Genomic DNA, 23,538 nt, shown 5'->3' on the forward strand with positions numbered 1-23,538 from the left:
GTTAAGAAATAATTAACTGAAAATAAGCAATTAAAAAGGGAATGAAAAGTAAAAAAAAAAAAACAAAAACAAATAAGCAAATAATTTTGTTTACCCCCACCCACTTAAAGCTAGTTTTCAGGGTCATTTTCTCATCACCTTTTACAAACTTATTAAAATTTGCTTCATATTTCTTACCTTGATCAGATTGCTCAGGATTCAAAGGTTTAAACGTTTGTTGAAGGTGTTTGAAAGCAAGACAAGTAAACTGATGTTGATCCAGGTTTCAAAGGGTTAAAAAATATGACTCTTGGAAATACATACAGGACATGTGATTCAGTTACAACTTAAGTAAGAGCTGCTCACCATATCTGGAAACAGCTGTCAATAAAACTGGAAATGATCAGACACATAACTCAACAGAATTCTGACATGAAGTCTTTATTTCTTTCTTGTTACTTGATCAGTACATGGACAGAGACAGCTTACATTTTATATTAATTTATATGTAATATATTTAGACTTTACATGGCATAAATGAATGACAGCAAAGTAGGTAAGAAGCCTTCTACTGTTGTGAATAGAAACAAGCTCGTAGGGAAGACTCCCACAATATGAAAACCAGACATGAAAAAAAGAAGTTATTGCTCAATACAAATCAATCGTAATGGCAGTATGAAGAAGAATAGTAGTAGAACATGAACCAATATCATTATACCAAGAAAAGGATACACCCTAGTGTTGACTATAAAAAAAGAGAAAGTCCAGGGGAAGAGGAACAGAAATATGTTGAAGTTTTCTTCAAAATACAGTAATGTTAAAGTGTTTGGTTCAGGTCACCTGCTCTATAAATAGAAAGTATCTACAAGTACAAGGAGGAGCAAGGTCTATACAAACTGATCCAGTGCCAGCTAACAGGAGCTGTCTACTTTCACAAACCACTACTGAAGATCATTATTTATAGACCGTGAGGAGGAGCAGGAAGGAGCTGGGTTTTCATATACAGGGTTAAATGTCAAACGTGGGACAGAGGTGCAAACCATAGTGAGGGGTTCTGAGAGGCGTAGGTTGACAATACTGTACAGCACTTCAAAAAAGGACAAAATACATTCAGGAGCCCCCCAAGCAGTTTGGATAGAAGTTGTGTAGGAGGAAACCAAGTGAAGATTGCAGAAAATAGCTACAGTAAGTGAAGAGAGAAAACAAAGAAAGATGACCTCTGCTGCATGCAAACTTCCATGCCAATGAAATGAGCCCATGAGGTTCTGCACGGAGAAACTGAGGTGTTTGAACTTTCTAACATCCTCTCTTCTTCCCATTTCGCAAACATTTGACTATTTCACACAATTCAACAACAATTTCTGCAGCTTCATCAAAATCACATTCTTTTTTCCTTTAACATTCATTCATCCAGTCACTATAAATCAGGTCAAAATCTCTCTACATTTTCGTAATAATACTTGTCTTCTTTGCTTAACAAAAATAAGAAAAAAAAATCTGTTTGTCTCTAGGGCCCCCTGGTGTTCAGACACATGACTTACACTATCAACATTTTAAAAAGTGACTTCAGCTGATAGCCCTTTAAGGGTGCGACTAGGTTTGCCTGTGAGAGCCGGGGCACCTTGTGATGTTTTGGGGGAAAGGGGTTATTTTGGTTGGCTGGGGGTTGCCCTACATTCCGAGCTTGGCGCCCAAATGGCTCCAAAAAAGCCCCGCTTCTTACAGGCCACCACAGGAAAGCGCACACCTCAGCAATTGGAAGCTACACCCCTTCTGACAGGGGACCAAAGGGTTTATTGTAAAAATGGAAAGAGGTGACTGTGGTACATGGACAGTGTACATGAAACCAGGGGAGCCCGACTCTGATCTCTGACCATACTGTGATGAGGTAGTCCAGTATTACAGCAGATAACAGCACACAGCCTCACTAGGCTAAAACTATACCTATATGCGTGTTCTACACTCGTGAGAATATGATTACACATCACATCAGAACATACACTGACCACAATGGATTCCTTCTTGTGTCTTTTTGTGTATTTATGTTTTACCTTTTGCTTAGTTCTCTTAGAGAGCACAGCCCACTTATTCAAGAAGGTGTTTGAACATATGTGTGTAGTTTGTGGTTGTGGACACTTGTGTATGTGTGTTTGTGTATATATGTGTGTGTGTGTTTGTGTGTTGGGGGGGTTAGCTTTGGTATATCCAAGGAGAGTGGCTGGGCTCTTTAAGGGAAGGCTGCTCTGAGTTCTTTGGTTGTAACCCACAAAGAGAAGTTGTCGGGTCGGGCCGGTCCTGCCTCGGTCCCCCTGGTCTAATTTGGTTTGGGTCAGAGTGTGATTGTCATCCTAGAGACCACAAAGAGCCGACTATGGCAAGAACCACATCCATGCAGTGGAGTTGCAGGATAATGATGCTGGTTGTATTGGTAGCTTTGTTTAAATATTCACAAATACGGTGCTAATGGAGAATGCCCTAATAGAAGATACTACTCAGACACTAGAATGCCCTAATATAACATTAACATTCACATGCATATACATGTTAATAAATACTTCCTTTAGACTATATTCATGTAGTATATTGGCTTAGACATGTGAGATGACGCAGTTTAAAGCTGCACTCAGCAACATTGCATTGACGTGACTTCAAAAGGCCGTATAAAAGTGAAGATTTGAATTTCCAAAAAAATCAATAATGCGATGGGTCATGCTCACCAGTCTGGCCTGTCTAGGACCACTAGACCACTTTTTGAGAGCTACTTATGCGACAGTGTGGTTTTGATTGGTTTTCCTGGGCAGAGAAGTGACGTAACAAACAGAACATTGATTAATTGGAAGTGTCTGTGGTGTCCTGATTAGTTTGCAATTTCAGCTCAAAAAGATACAATATTGTTCCTCTATTACGCATAATTCTATTTTCACTTCACATGCTTTAAGCAAGCACTGTACACGAGACTATTCATAGTTTTTTTTAGGCAATTACTTACTTCACTTTATACAATGTTGGCAATTTCACAGAGAGTAATTATAAGTGAGAAATTAATGTGTGTAAAAACAAGTCCAGTTCCAGTTGTTTGTTGATTGAGTGCTTCATAGTAACTTTACTGCTACATCTGCTACACTGGATTGTATGTTTGTATCAGTCATTTTATGCTTATTTAATACTAAACAATAGATGCACTCCAGTGGCTCAGAAATCACTGATTGTCATCTTGCTCAAACTAACATTATCCAAACTACAGTCTGGTTATACTTTACCTATATTAAGTACAGATTAAAATGGACAAAGTAATCAAAGTGGCTGGAGCTTAACATTAGCGTCAGCAAAGCTTCCTGGTGTGATGGCATGGTCCAGTCCGTTCTCACTCTGAACTCTTACAATACATCTGCTCTGTCAGTGATTTTGGCATAAAAACATAACGCCAAAAACCACCTTCCACATTCAACCAGAGTGTGGCTGGGTGGCGTCAGCTGTGAATATGCTTGATGGAACCAGTGGTGTTGTTATTATATGCTGGCGGTTGGCTGGATGGCATCAGGCGGGTCCACACACAAAGCTCACAGGTGGTGTCACTTAAGAAAGTGGCTGGACTGACGGAGCTGGTCATGTGCGCATGAAACACCGAAGGACAGTGTCAGGTAATAATGACAGCATCCCAAAGCATAAACAGCTAACACAGAGGGATACCTAAAAAGCCATAAGTAGTCGCAGAAGGTCACTGACAAAGCGGCAACATGTGATGAGTTGGCATGAGAACATGTTGTTAGGTCTCAGTGTCTTTTACGACTGAATTCAAGAAATGTATGTTTGTACACTCTTAGCATAGTTAACAAGTTTAATATAAAATCTTACTGAGTGCAGCTTTAAATCAGCATGGTGTACTCTAGCTATGCTCTTTGACTAAAACAACTAACTAATTCTCTCAAAGCACTTCAGGTGCACATGGCTACAGTAGGCTGTGTTCTGTTGTCTGTCAAATTCTGGACACATACCCTCTAACACTCACCAGTCACTCATAGAGAGAAATCTAACCATCTCTAACAAACAACACAGAAATACTGATATTTTGTTCGTACAGCAAAAAAATAAACTGGTTGCATAACACTGAAGCATTTCACTTTGTCATTGTACCACCTCTGTTTTTGTTGCTGTGTCCTGCAGTTTCACCCCCTCTGACAGATTTCCATATGACGTTATTAACAGCAGCTCTTATCATATATTGCTGTGTGGACTGTTGACATAAAGGGTTACTTTGTGTGGTTGTGGAGGGGTGGGGGCATGGGGGGGGGGGGGGGGTTAGAGGGTGAGGAAACATTTAGCAAATACAAGAATGACACTGCAAGAACAAAAACAGTTGCTTAAATCTTTAGGTGCTAGGTGACAAAGTGGGGTCGAGGTGGATATTTAAAGGTGTGGCTGGAGGTTTCTATAGCAACACATATGGTATTTTACAGTGGAGAAGGGAAGAAGATGGCAGACAAAGGGATCTGGAGGAGAAAGATGAAGACAGAGAGAGCTGTATCCACCTTAGGTCATGAACTTTTCTTCCTTTTGCTGTCTCGCTCTTCCATCTCCCACGTCTGACTACGCAGAGGTAGTTGCACCTTCATTACTTCGCATTTGCCTCTCACACCTCAATCCCTTTCATCTCTTCTTTGCTGTCACCCCTCCCATCTTGCCCTTTCTCTCTCCATCCCTCCAGCCCCTCCCTCCCTCTTTCTATGGCTCGCTAACTCCTCAGCAAGACACCTCCATGGTGTGGGTGACTGTCCCGACCCCCTCAGTGCTGTCAGAATGGGTGCAGGCCCGGGAGCGGGACCCGTCCATGGAGCTGGCGCTGGTCAGGGAGGCCGTCCTGGAACGAGCCAGGCGGGTCATACTGGCAGAGGGCACTGGGAACAGGCACCACAAAATAACAAATCAGCATCACTTTTTGTAACTTACAAAAATTAAAAAAAAAGATGTTATATTGTGGATATGTTGGGAGTACATGCTAATGTGTAGAACTGAAGAATTTCCTTTTTTTAAAGCTGGTGGGAAAAGACAGCTGACTGTTTCATAAACCAGCCCAGGATGGTTCGGGTTGTTCATTACAGCGGTCATTGTGGCTACACGGAGACACATTGACAGCATCATGCACTTTGTGTTATACAAAGCTCAATTGTTCTTCTATTACTTCATTATTATGGAATTGCATTAAATTAAGGAATTATTAATTAATTAATTAAATGTATTAGAATAAGTGAGCAAGTGGGCCAGATATAAATATGATGTCTATAATGAACTGTTGATGAAATGGTCATCCTGCATTAAAGCAACATTCACTGATGTAGCATTTATTTGGAGTCATGCTCCTAGCCTCCTGATAAATGTATGTCCAGTATTCACTTTCCTTTTCGCTTTCTTTTGGTCTCTATCCACTCATGAGGAAAATATCTAGCTCATTAGCTGCAACATGCTCAACTCTTTTAACCAGGTAGTAACAAATGTTATGTTAACATTTATCCCTGTGACAACTCAGAGTGAGTTTTTTTGAAGGCACCCCATTTCTGTGGGTCAGGTATGTGACTGGAGTCACAGACACACACAGTACGTTTACATGTCAGAAAACATCTAATTATTGTGTTAGTCTCACTAAAACAGAACTTTTAAAATACATATGGACACATCAGTCTGACCAAAATTTTACGAAGTTGAATTTCTTAAAGTCGGACTAACACACCCAGATAATGTGGTTCGGGCTGAATTTACTCTTTCATGTATATGCCTCAACCAGACCTGAACTGGTCTAGATGTTCTGTGCATGCTCATAGGCTTTGACCCGGAAGTGGAACAGCATAAATTCATAGAAGAGAGCCGGGAAAAACAAAACAAGAAGAAGAAGGAGGGAAGAAAACAAAACAAGATGGAGGTAAAAAAAAAAGCGTATGCGTATGTAAGAAATGTACAGCACCGCAAAAGTTTTCACTGTCGGACATGCAAACTGTTTTCCATTTGCAAACTCGTTCGGTATGTGATGTAATAGGTCTACCAGAAGAAGGTGCAGTAGCAACTTGCTGAAATGGGGCATTTCTCTACCTGAAATGGTGAAGTCTGACATACTTCTGTCAACAAATGGATCCTCCCCTGTTGCTTGTACACAGGGACAAGGACAGTTGTCAAGTTAAAGGGCCCAACTGAGCTATAACCGTAGCTTCACTTAACTGCGCATGCAAACGTTCTGACAGTGACAGGACTAACTCTTAGCAACAATCAAGTGTCATGGTCAAGTCATGTTGTTCTCAGTGTGATTAACAATTTGGTGTTGGATGTTTAAATGCTGCAGAGCTTCTGCCCAAGAGGCTAAATATAACAAGTCATTTTTAATAGCTGTATATATATATATGTAGTGGTAATTTTGGCCACAAAAATGACAAATGCAGCTTTAACACAAAACACTATTTCCTAGTAATAGTGAGTGAGTTTGGTTTTTGTAAAATTGTTCAATTCATTAAGGGTGCAGTGTTTTTTTGTGACGTTCAACAAAAGTCCAAAACTCAGAGCCTCCAGGGATCATTTGTGTCTCAGAAGAACACTTTGAATGCTTTTTATTGTATTCTGTACTTCCTGTGTTTGGTTTAGTCTCAGTAGTTAAGTGCAGAACTTGCATAACACTGAGGACAGTTTAGTTTATAATTGTTAAGTCAGCAGCTTATGTTGTTTTAATCAATTTAATTTTTGAATACAGAAACTAATTTTAATGTTCCGTTGGCCATTCTGCTTTAAAGCCGTAAAATATTACCAGACTGATCTTGTTAGCCATTTAAAAACAATGTCAATAGTTAGTTCATAAGGCTGTGCTCAAAGCTAGCTGAAGGCCATGCAAAGAGCAGTATTGGAGATGCAATGGCAGGGAGGGGAAGTAAGGGCAGCATATTTTTCCATGAGAGGAAAAAATATTCTTGATAAAACAATGAAAGGGTTTAATGTCCTCGGGATAGAAGAAAGAATTAGAGAAAAACAAATAGAAATGACAGCAAAAAAAAAAGAAAAAAGAAAAGAAATAGAACAGCCTGAAATACTATACTCATAACCAAATAAAGTCAAAATAAATTTCCAATGTTATCAAATAGGGCAGCAATAAGAGGTCAGAGGTGAAGGGGGAGGAGGAAATACCTGGCCCTCCACTCAACCTCCGATCCTTCACATAAGCGACTGAGAGAACGAGGCAAGGGAGACAGAGGGCAAGATTAACACAGCTTATGTCCCTCTGCATGAAATACATCACAACACACTCACACAGTCTACAGTTATACTTCTGCTGAAATCACCTTTTTTTAAATAACAAATTACTGTACACACAGAGTATACACAAAGTCACTCTCTCACTCAGTCACAGTCTGTTGGTGTGGATACTTACTGTAGCCCATTCCCTGTAGGAAATACTTAAAGGCTTCAGTCAGCTTCCCAGGCTGGAAAACAAAGGTGTCTGTTTTAATTTCCTTGAATGTGGAGATAATAACATCACATAAGCAAGGCTGTTTGTCTGTGTGTTACCTGTGTGAGCTGGGGAAGCCCACCAGAGTCAGCCATCTGCAATAAGAGGAGGAGAGAGCAGCAATTAACCAAACTGCCAACAGCTTACAACATGATAGATCCAATATAGGACCTCTTCTTTGCTGGCTCTGCTCTGTTGGCAGTGGAAAGTTGTGTTTTTTCTGGCAGCATATTTGGTGTGATTCTTTCTTTGGTATGTGTAAAATAATCATACTTGAAGATGTAAACTATGTAACTGCAATGTTTGAGCCTGCCTGGAGAATTGTCCTGCTTGCCAACCTCCCCTCAATAATGTCTACTACAAAGAGTCTGTCAAAGAAGTGTCTTTAAACATTTTTCCATTTTATATTTTATTATCTTATAATAATAAAAAGTTCCAGTCTATAACATTTAGGGGGTAATGTTGACAGAAATGGAATGTAATATTCATAACTTTGTCTTCATAAGTGTATTCCAAACTAAGAACTGTTGTGTTGCATTCCCTCAGGATGAGTTGTTTTTATCTAAAACAGTAATTCTGAAAAGGCTTTCTGTTTGACCTTTAAACTGAATACAGTACAAAGGCAATACATTTCATGTTTAAAGTGATAAATAATTTTAAAAAATATTTTTTTAAATATAATTCTGAATTTGATGCCTGTAACATGTGTTAAGGTTTTAGATTTTGGTTATAGTGTGGGCTTTGTTTTGGGGTTTTTTGGTTGAGTTTTCCTTGTTTCTTGTTACTCATGCTCTGTTTCATTTTCCATTTTGTACTCTCACTCCTCATGTGTCATCTGAGGCTTTTTTCCTGTCTTTGTGTTTCCCTGATTTGGTTCACCTGTCTTGTATTAGTCTTCTTTGTCCCTTCTAGTTAGTCTTCCCTGCACACCTCTCTCTGTTTTAGTCTCGTTTGCTCCACTCTTGTGTTCCCAGCAACACTCATTAGTTAGCCAATCCTTGTGGGTCTCTCCTGTGCCTGTGTGCACCTACCCCAGCGGTGTATCATTGACTTGATTAGTTCCCCGTGTGTATATATACCTGTGTGTTTCCCTTTGTCACTTGTCAGTTTGTCTGTTCTCCCTGCTGCCGTTTACCCTGCTGTATCCTGCTGTATACTGCTGTATCCTGCTGTAGCCTGCTGTATCCTGCTGTGTCCATGCCGTGTCTCTGCCGTGTCCCTGCCGTGTCCCTGCTGTGTCCCTGCCCTGTTCTTTTGTACTCTTGGCTGCCTTTTTATGTTTCTGCATTTTGGGTCCTCATCCAGCCTCATCAATGTGACAGCATGATCCAAAAAAGTTAAGACAGGAGCATGTTTCCCAATGTGTGACATCAGCTTTTCTTTTAACAACACTCAGTAAATGTTTGGGAACTGAGGACACTAATTTTTAAAGTTTTACATGTGAAATTCTTTCCAATTCTTGCTTGATATCTGTGACAACAGTCCGGGGTCTCTATAGTCATATTTTGCACTTCACAATGCTTCACACGTGTTCAGTGGGACAAAGCTACACTGTTGGAACATGTACAGAATGTGGCTCTTTGTCTCAGTGTCTCGCTGGAATACACAGGGACATTCCTGAAGATATTGTCTGGATGGCAGAATATGTTGCTCCAAAACCTGTATTTACCTTTCAGCATTCATGGTGCCTTCACAGATGTGAAGTAACCCATAATGCCATGGGAACTAACACTCTCCCATACCATGACAGATGTTAGCTTTGAACTTTGAGCTGGTAACAATCTGAATGGTCCTTTTCTTTTTTAGCCCAGACGAAACTAAGTCACAACAAGATGATTTCCAAAAGCAATCTGAAATGTGAACATGTCAGACCACAGCACACTTTTCAACTTTGTGTCAGTCCGTCTCAGATGAGCTCAGACCCAGAGAAGTCAGTGGTGTTTCTGTATGTTGTTGATATTTGGCTTTAACTTTGCATGGTAGAGTCTGAACTTGCATTTGTAGATGCAGTGATGAACTGTGTTTGCTGACAATGGGTTTCCAAAGTGTTTCTCAGCCCATGTAGTGATACCCTTTAATGATTGTGTTGGTTTACAGTGCTATGCAGCCTGAGTCCATCATGTTGTTTCTACAATAGCCCAGAGTGGACAAACCAAACACTGGCTCTAGGTAGGGCCATTCACATTTTCATTTAGGCCACCATAGTTCTCCTACACACTCGACACTCTGTAGAAGTTTCACTTGGTTGCCATCTGCAACCTCACCACCTGACACCACTAAATCCTGCACTCAAGACCTTTAAGTAGATTATCATATAATTATAAAAGTTTTAGTACTCTTTAACATATAATGATTGAGAGTATGTATGTAATTGTGTAAATATTTTATATAATAAAAAAAGATTCTTTTTATTAGTTTGTATATTAAAAGCACTGTCTTACATACTGAGATACTCTAAATGAATGCTAAACTACTGCTTCATTCAACTACTCATTCATTCATCATAGCGCAACAGCACTAGGTAAGCTGTTCTATCTCACACAGGCTCTTCCCTCTCCTAGACTCTATGAGTAATACTCACCTCTGATCACAAGCACACATTCGTCCACCAAAATTTGCAGAAATAAGGACATGCCAATAGACATACATGTGGAGCCCACAGTACACACACACACACATATTATATATATATATATATGTGTGTGTGTGTGTGTGTGTGTGTGTGTGTATGCGTACTGTATGTATATGTATATGTATATGTATATATATATATATATATATATATATATATATATATATATATATATATATATATATATATATATACATATGAGCCATAAGGCTTTCTCTGAAATCCTTGTCTTTCATCAACGGCAATTGCCCAATTGATCGGTTTTCTCCGTGGATGTAGTGGCCTCTTCATTTCATCAGTGCCTTGCTGCACAGCTTGCAGAGAGCGATGTTCAGCACCCAACAGCCTGGCTGACTGGTTGCTGCCCAATTTTAGATGCTAGCAGCAGTGGGAACGCTTCAGATGCTACAGCATGATGCTTTGCTGCCATGAGAGTGAGTAGGAGCGTGAGACTGAAAATTTGCATCCTGTGTCCAGGGGCTCTGCTCACTGAAGAGGATGTAGGATGGTGATGCAGTCACACAGTTTCTTTATATACCATGGCCTCCTCATCTATTAGGATAGGCATGTTCTGATTGGCCAGTTATGCAAATTTGAGTTGATGAAGGCATGCTTGTGATTGGAAGAGAGTATTACCCATAAAGTCCAGTAGAGGACAGAGCTTGTACTAACGATGTACACTATAATTTATCTTTGTTTCTTTCCCAGACACTGCACTGAACAACAGAGTTTACATGTCAGTGTAAAGTTTTAACAATGTTCAAAACATTCGATTTGTGTAAATTGGGGTTATTTGGATTATTTTATGCATGTTAAAAGATAGAATAATTTGAATTTTTGTTTGCACAACAAATCACACATTTTGTCTAATAATGAAGTAGCTATAAGGGAGATAAAGACAAATACTCACCTTTAGGAAAGTTGTGTTGGTTGGGTCCAGTTTGGAGTTGCACTCAACCTTGAGGACAAAAACAGCAGGTTGAATTGAATAAGCCTAAAAGCTGCAGTGACAACAGTTGTTAACTTTATGGAGCATTAAAGATGACCAGGACATGGAGAGGAGCTGTGGACGTACTGTCTGTATGGTTTATACATGGAGATCAGCCTGTGTGTATGTGAGTGACCCAGATACTGCAGTGTGCTGCAGAGATGAGTCACCTCAGCAGGCTGAGAGCACAGCAGCAGTGTACACACAGACACACACACACACACACACACACATGCACACACATACAAATACATGCACACACACACTAAATGGATGTGCACAGATACACACACATAACACATGACCACTTACACAACACTGCCAGTGTCACACACACGCATGCTTTCTGTTTGTTTTAATCTTTAATCCTCCACACAGTTTGCCAGGTTATATATTTTACTACCCTAACATATTAAACATGAACTCTTAATGACAATGCATTATTTATTTATTCATAGACCATCAGATAATAATTACAAATCGCATGCCCATTTGCAATTTTACAACAAAGCAGCTGCAAATTTGTTGCAGGATATGCAAATATGAGTATAAACTGTAGCCTGTGCTTCTCTCAACATATTCCACGTCTTGATACCTCTGCTCACGTTGGATAGAGGGATGCACCATATAAGTGGGAGCAAAAACAGCTGCTTCAACTGGTCATATCAGCGTATACAAAATATTTATATAACCTCCATCGGTCACATCCAATAAAACAATCTCCGTTCAGCTCTCGCTCCCTCACACTTCCTCTGTCACTTTTCATCTCTCCATCTTTCTCTCTTTGCAATACATTTTATACATCACTCCCCACTCTCCCTTTGTGTATCCCTTCATCCCATCCCTCCATCTAACAGAGGAGTGATTTGATTCCAGTTTGAACATACAGCAGACTAACTGTTGCAGAAACATAAATATCTGGGCCACTTCAAACTAGGAAACCCCAGAGACCCCAGAGTGAAGCCATCTGGCCCCTGGAGAACACACGCACACACACACACGCACGCGTGCGCACACTCTGCTGGCTGACCTGTTTCTGTTTTACTGAATAAGGACAAACAGTTACTAAGTGGATTTTAATGCCAAGTACAAAACACTGAATAAGCAAGAACAGGAGGAGGAGGGAACACTTCAGATAGACTCATATTCCTCAGAAGCTGGAGAAACGTATCTCAGGGAGTCAAGAGCTGAGAAGAAAGATAGCTGATGAGGCAGAGATCCAGCATGATAAGGATACAGTCATGTAGGAAAGACAGATATGGACTTACCACTCCCTCCTCCGCCGGGGCGTTGTCTCCCACAACCAGCATGGCTGGACACCTACCGGAACATTTAGAATGTTCAGACAAATTGCTAGAGCTGACCTTACTCTGATTTGGTTTAGAACTGTGGTTATATTTTGAGTTTTAAGCCTACGTATTTTCAGGATTGGCAGAATTCTGCTAATTATTATTTTGTTACTGCCGTGTAAGTAGTTACTTGTGCAGTTCATTGAATCTCACAATACATGAAAAAAGTGAGGTCTTAAAATTGTTTCTTTTGTCCAATAGTCCAACCCCCCAACTATTACATTAACCATTTAAAAACTCAAGAGCATTGGTTTCATTTTTTGCAAAGACAAGTGGAAAATGCACTGAGCAAGTTAACAAGACATGGCCCAAAAACTGGCAAGGAATTAGTAAAAAGTTATGAGAAAACTACCTGAATTTCTTTTCTCTTTTTTAAAGAAACAGAAAAAGTGAAAGTAGAAAAAACAAAACGAGAATGACCCCACAAAATTATCCAAAAACAATTGAATATTGAAAAAAACAAATATGTATACAATTTCTTCTCTGTAAAATAATTTGAAATTCATGTATATAGTTTTCTGGAATTTGTTTCTCTAAGCTCAATTAGACCCAAATAAACTGAATGATGTATCATGGTTTTATGATGGCACTGTGTCTGCAGACTCACTTCAGGGTCTTCGCGTTGAGCACTGTCCCACTGCGATTCATCTCCAGGTCCCTCCGACTGAAAGAGGTGAGAGGAATGTTACTGTAAGATAAAGGGTGTGTGTGTGTGTGTGTGTGTGAGAGAGAGAGAGAGGAGGGGGGGCAGGATATTGTATCTCTTCACCTGTTGTACATGTTCCAGAAAAGCTGCAGGTTGAACTGGTTGATGGTGTTGTTGATCTGTTGCCGGTAGCTCTGCACCAGCTCTGTGTTGTTCATCAGCTCCTCCTGCAGACAACATCACAAACTGGCTCAATATCTGCCTGTCACAGATATTTGCCTAAATATAGCCTTTGATTTGAGAAGTAGGAGTGTCATTTTTTATGTCATGTTTTTAATTACAGTTACTGTCCAGTTGAATTCCTGAAGCCCTTAGCTTACCTGGCTGAAAAGATGTGGCAGCACAGTATCTGGCAGAGCGCTGGTCAGACCTGACAGCTGGGGCAAAGACCAACGCATTGTTCTTGTAAGATGTCATAAGCAGCATGTATATGTACCTTCTTAAGACACTACTAAACAGTAAAAGGCAGGTACCTTGGTGGCAGCCCAGTCAATCCAGCCTTTGCCATTGGGGTCAATGTTGAGCAGAACCAAACCCTCCACCAGGTCAGGGAAGATCAGCTGAGAGCAGAGGACACAGAACCACAATCAAGACCAGTCTTGACAAAAAAAAAAAAAAAAAAAAAAAAAAAATGAAAACAAACACTGCTCAGACCATATCTGAATGCTGAATCCAGAGTTAGGTTCCTTCTGAACAGAACAGTGCAGAGCAGGAGAACAAGGATGTGACTTACAGCAAACTTGGCCAGAATGTAAGCTCCAGCTCCAACTCCAATCCCAACGATGCTCTTAAATCTAAAACAAATCCATCAAAGGTCACGATTTAAAGATAAGTAGACAATCATTGTGACACTGTGCTTACAACAAAACTCACCTCCATGTAGATAATTGGCTACTGTTTTGAATTGCAGAGATACTGCAAAACTTTATTTCTGTTGTCATTTTCATTGTAACTATAACATATAAAGATATAGAGTTAAACACGTTGGCCTGAACTATCTAAAGATTCTGGTGTGCTTATTTTATGAATTGTGTTGCTTTACTTTTGTCTCTGATAAAGCAAATTTTAAAAAAATCACATCAGTTTGACTGCATATTTTATTAGAATATCTGCTGTTACCTTCCACAACAGCTGATGGCAGCAGCAATGGGGCAGCAACTCCACTGTTCAGTGGAGCAAAATGAGTAAAATGAAGTCTGATATTGATTCTTGAAGGCAGGCCTTTTTTGGTGGCTTAAAACTTATCAATTAAGGCAGAGTTTGCTCAGCGCTTAGTTAAGGCAAGTGAAGTCCTGAGTTAAGTCCCATGTGACACTCTGGACTCTGAAAATGATAAATCAAGGCACAAATATCATGATGATGATCTGCTCTGATCCGCAGACCATCAGGTGGCACTGCAAGAAGCTTGACTGATAGAGTCACCATCCAATCAGGACAATGCCTTTCCCAGTGTGTGCTCACATTTAACATTTAAACTGAAAACATTAAAGGAACAAAGACAAGTCATTCCAGCAATCATGTCTCCAGTAAAGACAAATCACAAGTCCCAGTCCAAGTCGAGTCATTCATTTTCTGTCAAGGCGCAAGTTGTAACTCATCAATATAATGATAAATGAGTCACAATGACTTGAGTCTACATCTCTACTGGTTAGTAGACTAACCTTTGCCATGAAGTAATGCTGTATTAAAAATTCTCAGACAGTCCTTAGTGTTAACTGGATTTGACTTATTTTAATGGCTTTTTTTCCTTTTGGATAATTCATCATTAAATGAACTAAAATTGCAAGTGCATGATCATTTCTAATGTACTAAAAATGTACAAAAGCATTTCTGAAAAAAGGGAAAGTTGAAGAGATGTTAATTTGTGTTTTACGCAAAGGAGACTGATGTAATGAATAGTTTTGCAGGAACACAAAAATGTCTAGTCTTTGCCATCTTGCACAGTAGACAGTAAACATGAGCTCTCTGCAGATGGCTCATATAAAATATTGACTGTTTCAGCTCTGAAATAATGTGGATTATGTGTCATTTAAAAGAACCAACCCAAAGTGCTGCACCACAGTGGGCAGCATCCCGGCCAACTGGTCCATAGTAGGGTACTGGTACCTGTGGAGAGGAAGGACACACCTTCTGGTTATCATTGCATCATAGACTGTGTGTGATCAGTGCATTCAAATCATCTGTTTATACTTTTCATCATAATGCATTCAAGCAATTTAGATATTCTTTAAAATGGGAAATGTTAACTGCTGCATTATTTCCAACACATCTGAAATAATAAATAATTATCCATTCATTAGTGGTTATTATTGTGTGTGTGTGCGTGTGTGTGTGTGTCCATTTTTTTTACCCCTGTGGCAACTGTGATGCTCCAATCTGCTGTCCCGGAGCATCCACATGGCAAACCACAAAGTGCTTGGTGATCTCCTGCATATCCTCATTATTGAAGAAAGTGTTGAAGCAGAGCTTGTCTGTGGGAGATTAAGGGAGGAAAGGAATTAAGCAGAGGTAGCATGGGGTGAGAGGATAGAGAGACAAGATGGAAGACAAGTGAGGTAGGAAGATAGCAGAGGGCAGGGAAAAGAGAAGGACAGGATGGAGGGATGACAGTAGAGGAATGTGATCACATTACACATGTACCACACAGAGATGACCATGAAGATGAAGGTGACCATCTGTACAACTGATCCTGTGCCAGAAGGAGATGGCTCTCTGTCTCTGACAGACCTGCCATTTAACTAAATTCACATCCATTGTCAGAGAACTGCTACTGTAAATTACTCTAGAAAAATATAACTGCATAGTGCCCGGACCTCCTTCCCAAAATTTCACTTGTACAGTGACATTTCAATTTTTATTGGACCCTAAACTGTGATATCATAAAAGTTGTTTTAAAAAAATAAACATTGATTAAATGGTTAACACTAGCAAGTGAATCGTAATAGCACATTTTTACAGGGCAGTAAAATAGTGTGTGTTGTGGTCCTATCAAACAAATAATTGGATATTTTTTATTTGTTATCATGAAGTTCATTTCTGAATGGAGAGGGCTTATGGGGGACTGGCATAGTCTCTAAAAAGAGATGGATTTTGAGAGTGACTCATTGAGGATTTGTCTCAACATCTCAAGCTCTATTTCCTTAACTAGGATAAAACATTCAGAACATTGCATTCTGAAATAGCTACATATATAAGATGTCAGCTCTGTATTTGCCCTCCTCCCACTGCCTCTGCAGTAAGCCTGCTTTCAGCCAATGCATGTCAAACTCGGTGAAAGCACCAAGCAACATTGTTTCCTCTTCCGGCTCTGACTGAGCGCTGGTAATTGAATGACCCAATTAGAATGACAACACTACACGTCCTCACCAGCACATCAAATAACCATCACTTGGTCAGTTGCCCTCAACATTAACCCTTTGAAACCTGGGCAAACTCGTTTGAGTTCTTTCAAAAACATGGGAAGAAGGCAATGAGCAACTTCATAAGAAATAACTCAGAAATTAGCAAGAAACTGGTAAAAAAAAAAAAAATCACCAAAAATTAGCAACAACAGAAGCAAAACATATTACCCATATATAGTCCTCTGGGCAGTTTTCCCTTACTTTTTAAAAAATGATGTCTAAATCTACTAATTTCTTGCAACTTGAAGGACATGTCTTGCCAAATCCTTGCTCGGGATTTAAAGGTATACTTTTATTTACTTTATATATTTATTTATATTTACTTTACTTAATACATGCTTTACTAGTATGCGTGAAAGGCCTCTGAATGCAACGCAAGAAAAGTGATGTCGATCAAGGATTCAGAGGGTTAAACTATGAAAAATTAGGTACTCTACTGCACCAGTTTGGGACGCTCAGGGACAGGGCATCAATTTATGCTCATTACATGCATTGTGTTTTTCAAGATAAACGTGTGTCTCTGACTAATATAATGTAATATCAGGTTACACATGCATGTGGCATAGTGTGCTACACAGGCACACTATGCCTAATATTTTTATTAATCCTCAGGGCCGCTTTAATAGTACAAAAACTAAACTAAATGCACTGACACCTACATTCATGCAACCTGGCACTGCACACCTGTTCACCGCTTCTGGAGAAACATCACAGAAACTTTATCCCAGATTATGGGCTGCCACATCCCACTTTCCCCTTCCCTCTGTTTATTAGGAGACGTATCCACATTAAAACTTGACAACACACACACCCGTTTACTTCTAGTGGCGCTGACTGTCGCCAAGAAAACTATCCTCATGAACTGGAAGTCTCGGCACTCCATACACATCACACACTGGAAAAACCTGCTCACAGACTACATCTCTTTAGAAAGTACAAACTCCTCTGACAATAATCATAACCCTACCTGGCTATCATTCATCACTTTTTTACAATCATAACCTGCCACAAACCAGTCACATCATCCACCCCAGATCTCTGACACCTTCATTCCCATCCTTAGTAATTACCACCGATTCATATATTTATTTATTTTTATCTTTCTTCTTCTGCCTGACGACCAATAACCACTGGACACATATTTACAAACTGTTATATCTCCTTAGCAAATACAAACTCCTCCGACAATAATCATGACACTATCTGGCAACCATTCATCACTTTCTTACAATCATCACCTACAACAAGCTATTATTACATCAATTACTACAGCCTCTGTAACCTTCACTCCCATTCATTGTGATCAGTATTTATATATTTGTTTGTTTATTTATCTATTTATTTATTTATTTATTTATTTGGGGGGGGGGGGGGTAATTGATACAACCATCGTTATTACTATAACTATTATGATTAACATGATTAACATTTATTAATATTTATATACTTATATACTTACTTACTATACTTATATATATATATATATTTATTTATTTATACTTACTAATTACTACTCTGGTCCCTGCTGGGTCACGCTTGCTGGGCCACGGCCTGTGGTCCCCTCCACCCCCACCCCACCCAAAGTCCCCCGCTCTGGACTGTTTTCAGGTGGCACATCACCTTTTTTTTAATGCACAACACACTAGTTTAGGTAGAGGAAAGGGGACACAATGTCAGTTCATAACAACCCATCTCCTCGGTTTTAATGCACCACATACCACTTAAAAGACTATCTCATTAAAATAAAAAAAAAAATAAAAAAATAAAATAAAATAAAAATAAAATAAAAATAAAAAAATTAAAAAAATAAAATAAATAAAATATATATATATATATATATATATATATATATATATATATATATATATACACATATATATACATATATTAATATACAAATAAATAAATAAAATAGATAAATAAATACATTGGATAAAAAAAAAAAAAAAAAAGGCATCACATCTCATCTCATAAAGACCCCCCCCCTTTTCCTCCCTTCTCTTCCACCCTCATTATTATTATTATTATTATTATTATTATTATTATTATTATTATTATTATTATTATTATTATTATTATTATTATTGTTGTTGTAGCTATTACTTATGTTATTTTCTTTATGTATTTATTTTTTCCTTCTGTATACTCATCTACATCTCCATGTCTGACGATTATAATATTTATTACTACTATTATATTATATATTACTGTCTTTCTTACTCTCAAATCACACACACACACACACACACACGCACACACACACACACACACACACACACACAAAATCTGTTGCTGTTTGTTGTTCACACCTGTTTTCTGTCTGTCCTGTATTGTCACTGTAATGTCATATTGCACAATAAAAAAAAAAAAAAAAAATAGTACAAAAACTTGTATCGTACACAAAATGTGTTTTTAAGCTTTAAAAATATTAGACATCAATATTATTTTCACTGTTGCATACTATCATTGAGTTAATTTTTTAAACAACATCAGTTCTAATCATAAATATCAATTTAACCATTCAAATGTTAGGCTTTTATCATGATGCCACTATGTTATTAGACAAAAAACACAAAGAGTGAATTATCTACATGCTAACTAGTTTTTATAATTATTATTATTATTATTATCACAGCCTAGGATATGTCAATAATTTGCAGCATGGATTTTTATGCATTATTATTTTTTTGTGCAGTGACACATACTCATCGCTCTGCACACAAAATGTGCTTTTAAATAAATAAATACATTAATATGATTTTTCATTTTTTTACTGGAAGCCCAGAACCAAATAATGAAGGCATGTTTTTTATGATTTGATGGCTGTGGGATCAAAACCTGCAGTTTGAATGGGTTTCCATAGCAATTTTTTTTTTTTAACTTAACAGTCTGAATGTAACAGTTTTGTTTTCACAGTGTATTCTAGACTCATTGTAGGAGCCGAGCTGGAAATTCCAACTTTTAACAGTACACAATCTTCTCTTATGGATGAACACAGCCAAAATGATCAAAAAATGAAGAATGAAAGGCACGTAAAATGCACCAAACAGTCCCTACAGGGTTAAAATGATTCCAGTGACTTTTAGTTTCATACAGGAAACACACTGTGGTCTCCTGGGTAAAAGTCCAGGGTTTGTTTGACATGCAGCTGGACATGAAAGCGGGCCACTGTGGCATGGACTCAGCATTAATGACTAACCAGTGAGCTGGCGGCGCACGCTTTCTCCTGCTTTCTTCTCACTGAGTCATCGGTCAGCACTCACAGTATGTGCTCCTACTGACTCCATGACCTACTTTCTGCTCCCACACTTTGACTATCTCTCTGTTTTAGTCTCTTTGTCATCCCTCTCCTTTTCTGCTCCTTCTCCTCCTTTCTATTTCTTCAAACACTCTGCCTATCTTTCTTATTTTCTCTCATTCATTTGTAATTTCTGTTCCTTCATTCAGTTTTCTATTTTCTCCACTCAATCCACTCCATCCGTTTGCTGTACTTGTGTGTTTTTAATGGGGGCCTGGTGGGCCGCTGCGCTATCTGTTAATTGGGAGTCATTTAAAAGGGAACAACAACCCTACCAATTTTTATTTCCATGTCCTTTCCCTCCATTGCTCGCACCTCTGCTCCACTCTGTACGACGGTACGCCATCCTACAGAGTGATTTGGTGACTAGCTGTGAATACTAATGAGCTTGCTGCTCCGCTGCAGTTCTCTTCTGGTCTCTTGTATTCCTTAGTCTTACATTCTACAGAATTCATTTCATTTTGCGTTGTGTCATTATCATGTTCTGTCTTCTGAATGAAATGGATAATCAGCTTCTTAACAGAAGGGAAGAGAGGGATAAAAAGTGGGGAAGCAGGCAACAAAACCAGACATCTGCAGTGAGAGCGGCAGTCAGCAGAGCCGTGGATCAGCCTCGGCCCATTACACATGATCCAAACCCCCACCGTCCCTATCCTACCTCCACCCATCAAAGCAGTGCCACTGGCCCCGCCCCATCTCCCTCTGCAGGATGGGGCTGTTTTTCTGACCTACATTTCATCCACGCTTCCCTCACACCCTTTCATTTGCCTCCTCATCTCTGGCTATTTTTGTCTGTTTTTTTCTTTTTGCCATTCTCATTGTTTTCATCTCCTCTACTTCTCTTTAAACATCCATCCATCCTCTCCCATACACAGCTTTATGTTATTCTCAACTTTGTTCAATTATTGACCAGTCAGCCTGTATGAGGACCTGACATATAGGACACACTGTTACTTATGAATAACACAAACATCAAGACAGTCAGCATTCAGCTTCCAGACTTAAACATGAGCTTGAGATGTTTTTCTGACAACTCCTCTAATCCATCTGGTCCTACTGTCCAATACAACCCACTTAAGATGGGTAATATAGTGATACTATATTGATATTGTGTTATGAGGCTTAATATCTTGGACATTGTGATATCATAAGTGCTATCTTTTTTTTTTAAAGGCCTCATTAAAATAAACAAAGTGCCTTTAGCCACTTTTTTTTACAATTATTGATTATTATGTAGCAAAAAATCTCAGTGGGTAATTTTTTTTTCTGAAATCATCAATAGTCACTGTGAGATGTTTATTTTATCATTTTTAAACATCAGGCATCCAAATGATCTGTAACTACAGTATGTTACCTTTAAAATGTGTGTGTGTGTGTGTGTGTGTGTGTGTGTGTGTGTGTGTGTGTGTGTGTTTTTTGTTTACACGCATGTGTGCATGTGTGTGTGGCAAAAGAGGCCAATTATCCCCTCTGTTAAGTGCAGAAACACCTTGACAAAAAGCCAGTAACATCTGTCAAGTCACACACACACAAACACACACACACACACACACACACACGCACACACACACACACACATAGCATGGATACTCACGGTTCAGTCCCACATCGTGGTAGGTGAGGATTGCAGGCTTGTTTCCTTTGGGTGCACCGCGAATCACCACATGCAGCATCCCATAAGGGGTCTCAACATCGTGTTCCTGTGAAACACACAAACACACTCTCACTCACCTGCTGTTTACACACAGTCAGCTGTCTGAATGAGGACATTTGCACCTGAATCCTCTTAGGGAGAACAGATGGAAAACTCTTCTTCATTATTTCAAGTGTTTCTTATTGTTAGACACATCATGATGTCTGTGCATTGGATGAAATTCATTATTTTTTCATTCTAACATTGTTCCTCATTAATCTTCAGTGCATTGTCACAGCTCTCAAAGCAGTATGACAGATTGAAAGCAGCTCAGTTACATGGCAAGAAGGTCTGTCATTTGTTACCATGACTGCGGTGAATCCTGTAAATTATTATACATAGATTGACTTAATAGTTGTAGTAAATGGTATAAATACTAGACTGTGAAGTGTGAATGGCAAAAAAGAAAGCAAAAAATCTTCTTTTTTTTTCCTCTTTCTCTTTTTTTGGCTGAAAGAGATAGGAGGTTTGGACTGATGTGAAAAATATTTGATGCCAGAGTGGAGAATTAAACAGCAGAATTCACAATTGAGGGTTCATCTAAAGTCTCTCTCATCTGTGACACAGGTCGCCCAGAGAAGAACATAAATCAGGAATCAGTGGATGAAACTAACATCACTAAATAACCTACACTAAAATTTCCTTAAAGATGAAATGATTGTATTCTGATGTGGATTTTGGTTTTAAAAGTAATGCATTAAACAGCAACTTTGCAAAGCTCACCTTTGACATGTAAACATTTTTACAATTAAGACATCATCTTCAGCAGAACAAAGACTGCAACAACATCATGTCAGCTGGCATCTGACAGAAAATGTCCTATCAAATATTTACAAAGTTCTACAACATGAAGACCATTACAGCAGTTTGGGAAAGTCAGAACATTCATTCATTTTCTGTAACCGCTTGTCCTCGTAAGGGTCGCGGGGGGAGGCTGGATCCTATCCCAGCTGTTATCGGGCAGAAGGCGGGGTACACCCTGGACAGTTCGCCAGACTATCGCAAGGCCAACACACATAGACAGACAACCGTACACACTCACAGTCACACCTAAGGGCAATTTAGAGTCACCAATCAACCTGATCTGCATGTCTTTGGACTGTGGGAGGAAGCCAGAGACCCTGGAGAGAACCCACGCAGACACGGGGAGAACATGCAAACTCCGCACAGAAGGGCCTCTGCCGAAAGTCAAAACATAGGAATTGGAAATCAATATAAATATTTAAGAAGTGAGAAGAGACATTCCAAGTGGACACTGCAAAGAGTTGGGAGAGAATTTCAAACAAAGGTAAAAATAAGATAATTTAGATAAAATAATCTTATATTCTTAAAATGAAAATATGATAATTAATCTGATGTATGATGGAGGTGCCAATGTACAGCAGGGGAGTCGATATTAACTGGCTCCATATTCAGCTGCTTTTATCCTACCTGAAAACATACCTGACAATCATTGATATGATGTATTAATCATTTATATAATGTATTAAGGTTTCAAACAAATTGGCTTGATTTGTTTCAAAGATATAGAAAGAAGGCAATGAGCAACTTACGAGATAACCAAAAAAAACACAAAATTTGTAGCAAAAGAAATAAAGTTACCTAGAAATTAGCAGAAAAGAAAAGAAAAGTAAAAAAATAAATACCAGAAAAAATAAAATTTAAATCTACTCCTTTCCAGTATTTTCAAAAGAAGTTAAAGATTGAGATCCTTGTGAAAGAAAAATGAAAACACTAGAAAGACCGCTAGAAAACAAAAAAAGGATCATGGTGTCTTTGTTAAAGCTACAACATCCAAGTGGTGTAAATGTTCTGTTTTTCATGATCTTGAAATATCCTTTTAATAATTTGGCATAAAATCAAAATAGAGATGTCTAAAGGTTTACATTAGCCCAAAAATTAGGCTTGTTGCATATCCAAACCTCTCTTGTTATGACCCACATTTTGTCAGCTTCCTCTGATCAAAGCCAGCCAAACTCAAAATGGAGGAAGGAGATATGTGTTACACTGTG

At 38.8% G+C, this 23,538-nt stretch overlaps 1 protein-coding gene across 9 annotated transcripts in view; it reads right to left on the reverse strand.

Moving 5' to 3' along the window:
• Nucleotides 1–404: 404 nt before the first annotated feature.
• ndrg4 (NDRG family member 4) overlaps nucleotides 405–23,538 on the reverse strand; it is an 82,249-nt gene continuing 59,115 nt past the window's right edge. For 5 of the 9 annotated variants that reach the window (XM_042495938.1, XM_042495940.1, XM_042495937.1 and 2 more), the window contains 14 exons: nucleotides 21,428–21,533; nucleotides 15,485–15,605; nucleotides 15,178–15,240; nucleotides 13,868–13,928; nucleotides 13,608–13,694; nucleotides 13,455–13,511; nucleotides 13,198–13,301; nucleotides 13,036–13,092; nucleotides 12,348–12,399; nucleotides 11,002–11,049; nucleotides 7,519–7,554; nucleotides 7,382–7,433; nucleotides 7,138–7,176; nucleotides 5,723–6,108 (listed from right to left, as the gene is read on the reverse strand). In XM_042495938.1, coding sequence (XP_042351872.1) covers nucleotides 5,771–6,108; nucleotides 7,138–7,176; nucleotides 7,382–7,433; nucleotides 7,519–7,554; nucleotides 11,002–11,049; nucleotides 12,348–12,399; nucleotides 13,036–13,092; nucleotides 13,198–13,301; nucleotides 13,455–13,511; nucleotides 13,608–13,694; nucleotides 13,868–13,928; nucleotides 15,178–15,240; nucleotides 15,485–15,605; nucleotides 21,428–21,533 — 1,221 coding nt within the window. In that variant the 3' untranslated portion in view covers nucleotides 5,723–5,770. Of the gene's footprint in view, nucleotides 4,875–5,722; nucleotides 6,109–7,137; nucleotides 7,177–7,381; nucleotides 7,434–7,518; nucleotides 7,555–11,001; nucleotides 11,050–12,347; nucleotides 12,400–13,035; nucleotides 13,093–13,197; nucleotides 13,302–13,454; nucleotides 13,512–13,607; nucleotides 13,695–13,867; nucleotides 13,929–15,177; nucleotides 15,241–15,484; nucleotides 15,606–21,427; nucleotides 21,534–23,538 lie in introns of those variants that run through there. The other 4 variants (XM_042495941.1, XM_042495943.1, XM_042495945.1 and 1 more) reach the window with 2 other exon arrangements.

Source organism: Plectropomus leopardus, chromosome 11 (assembly GCF_008729295.1).
Source record: "Plectropomus leopardus isolate mb chromosome 11, YSFRI_Pleo_2.0, whole genome shotgun sequence".
Lineage (NCBI taxonomy): Eukaryota > Metazoa > Chordata > Actinopteri > Perciformes > Serranidae > Plectropomus > Plectropomus leopardus.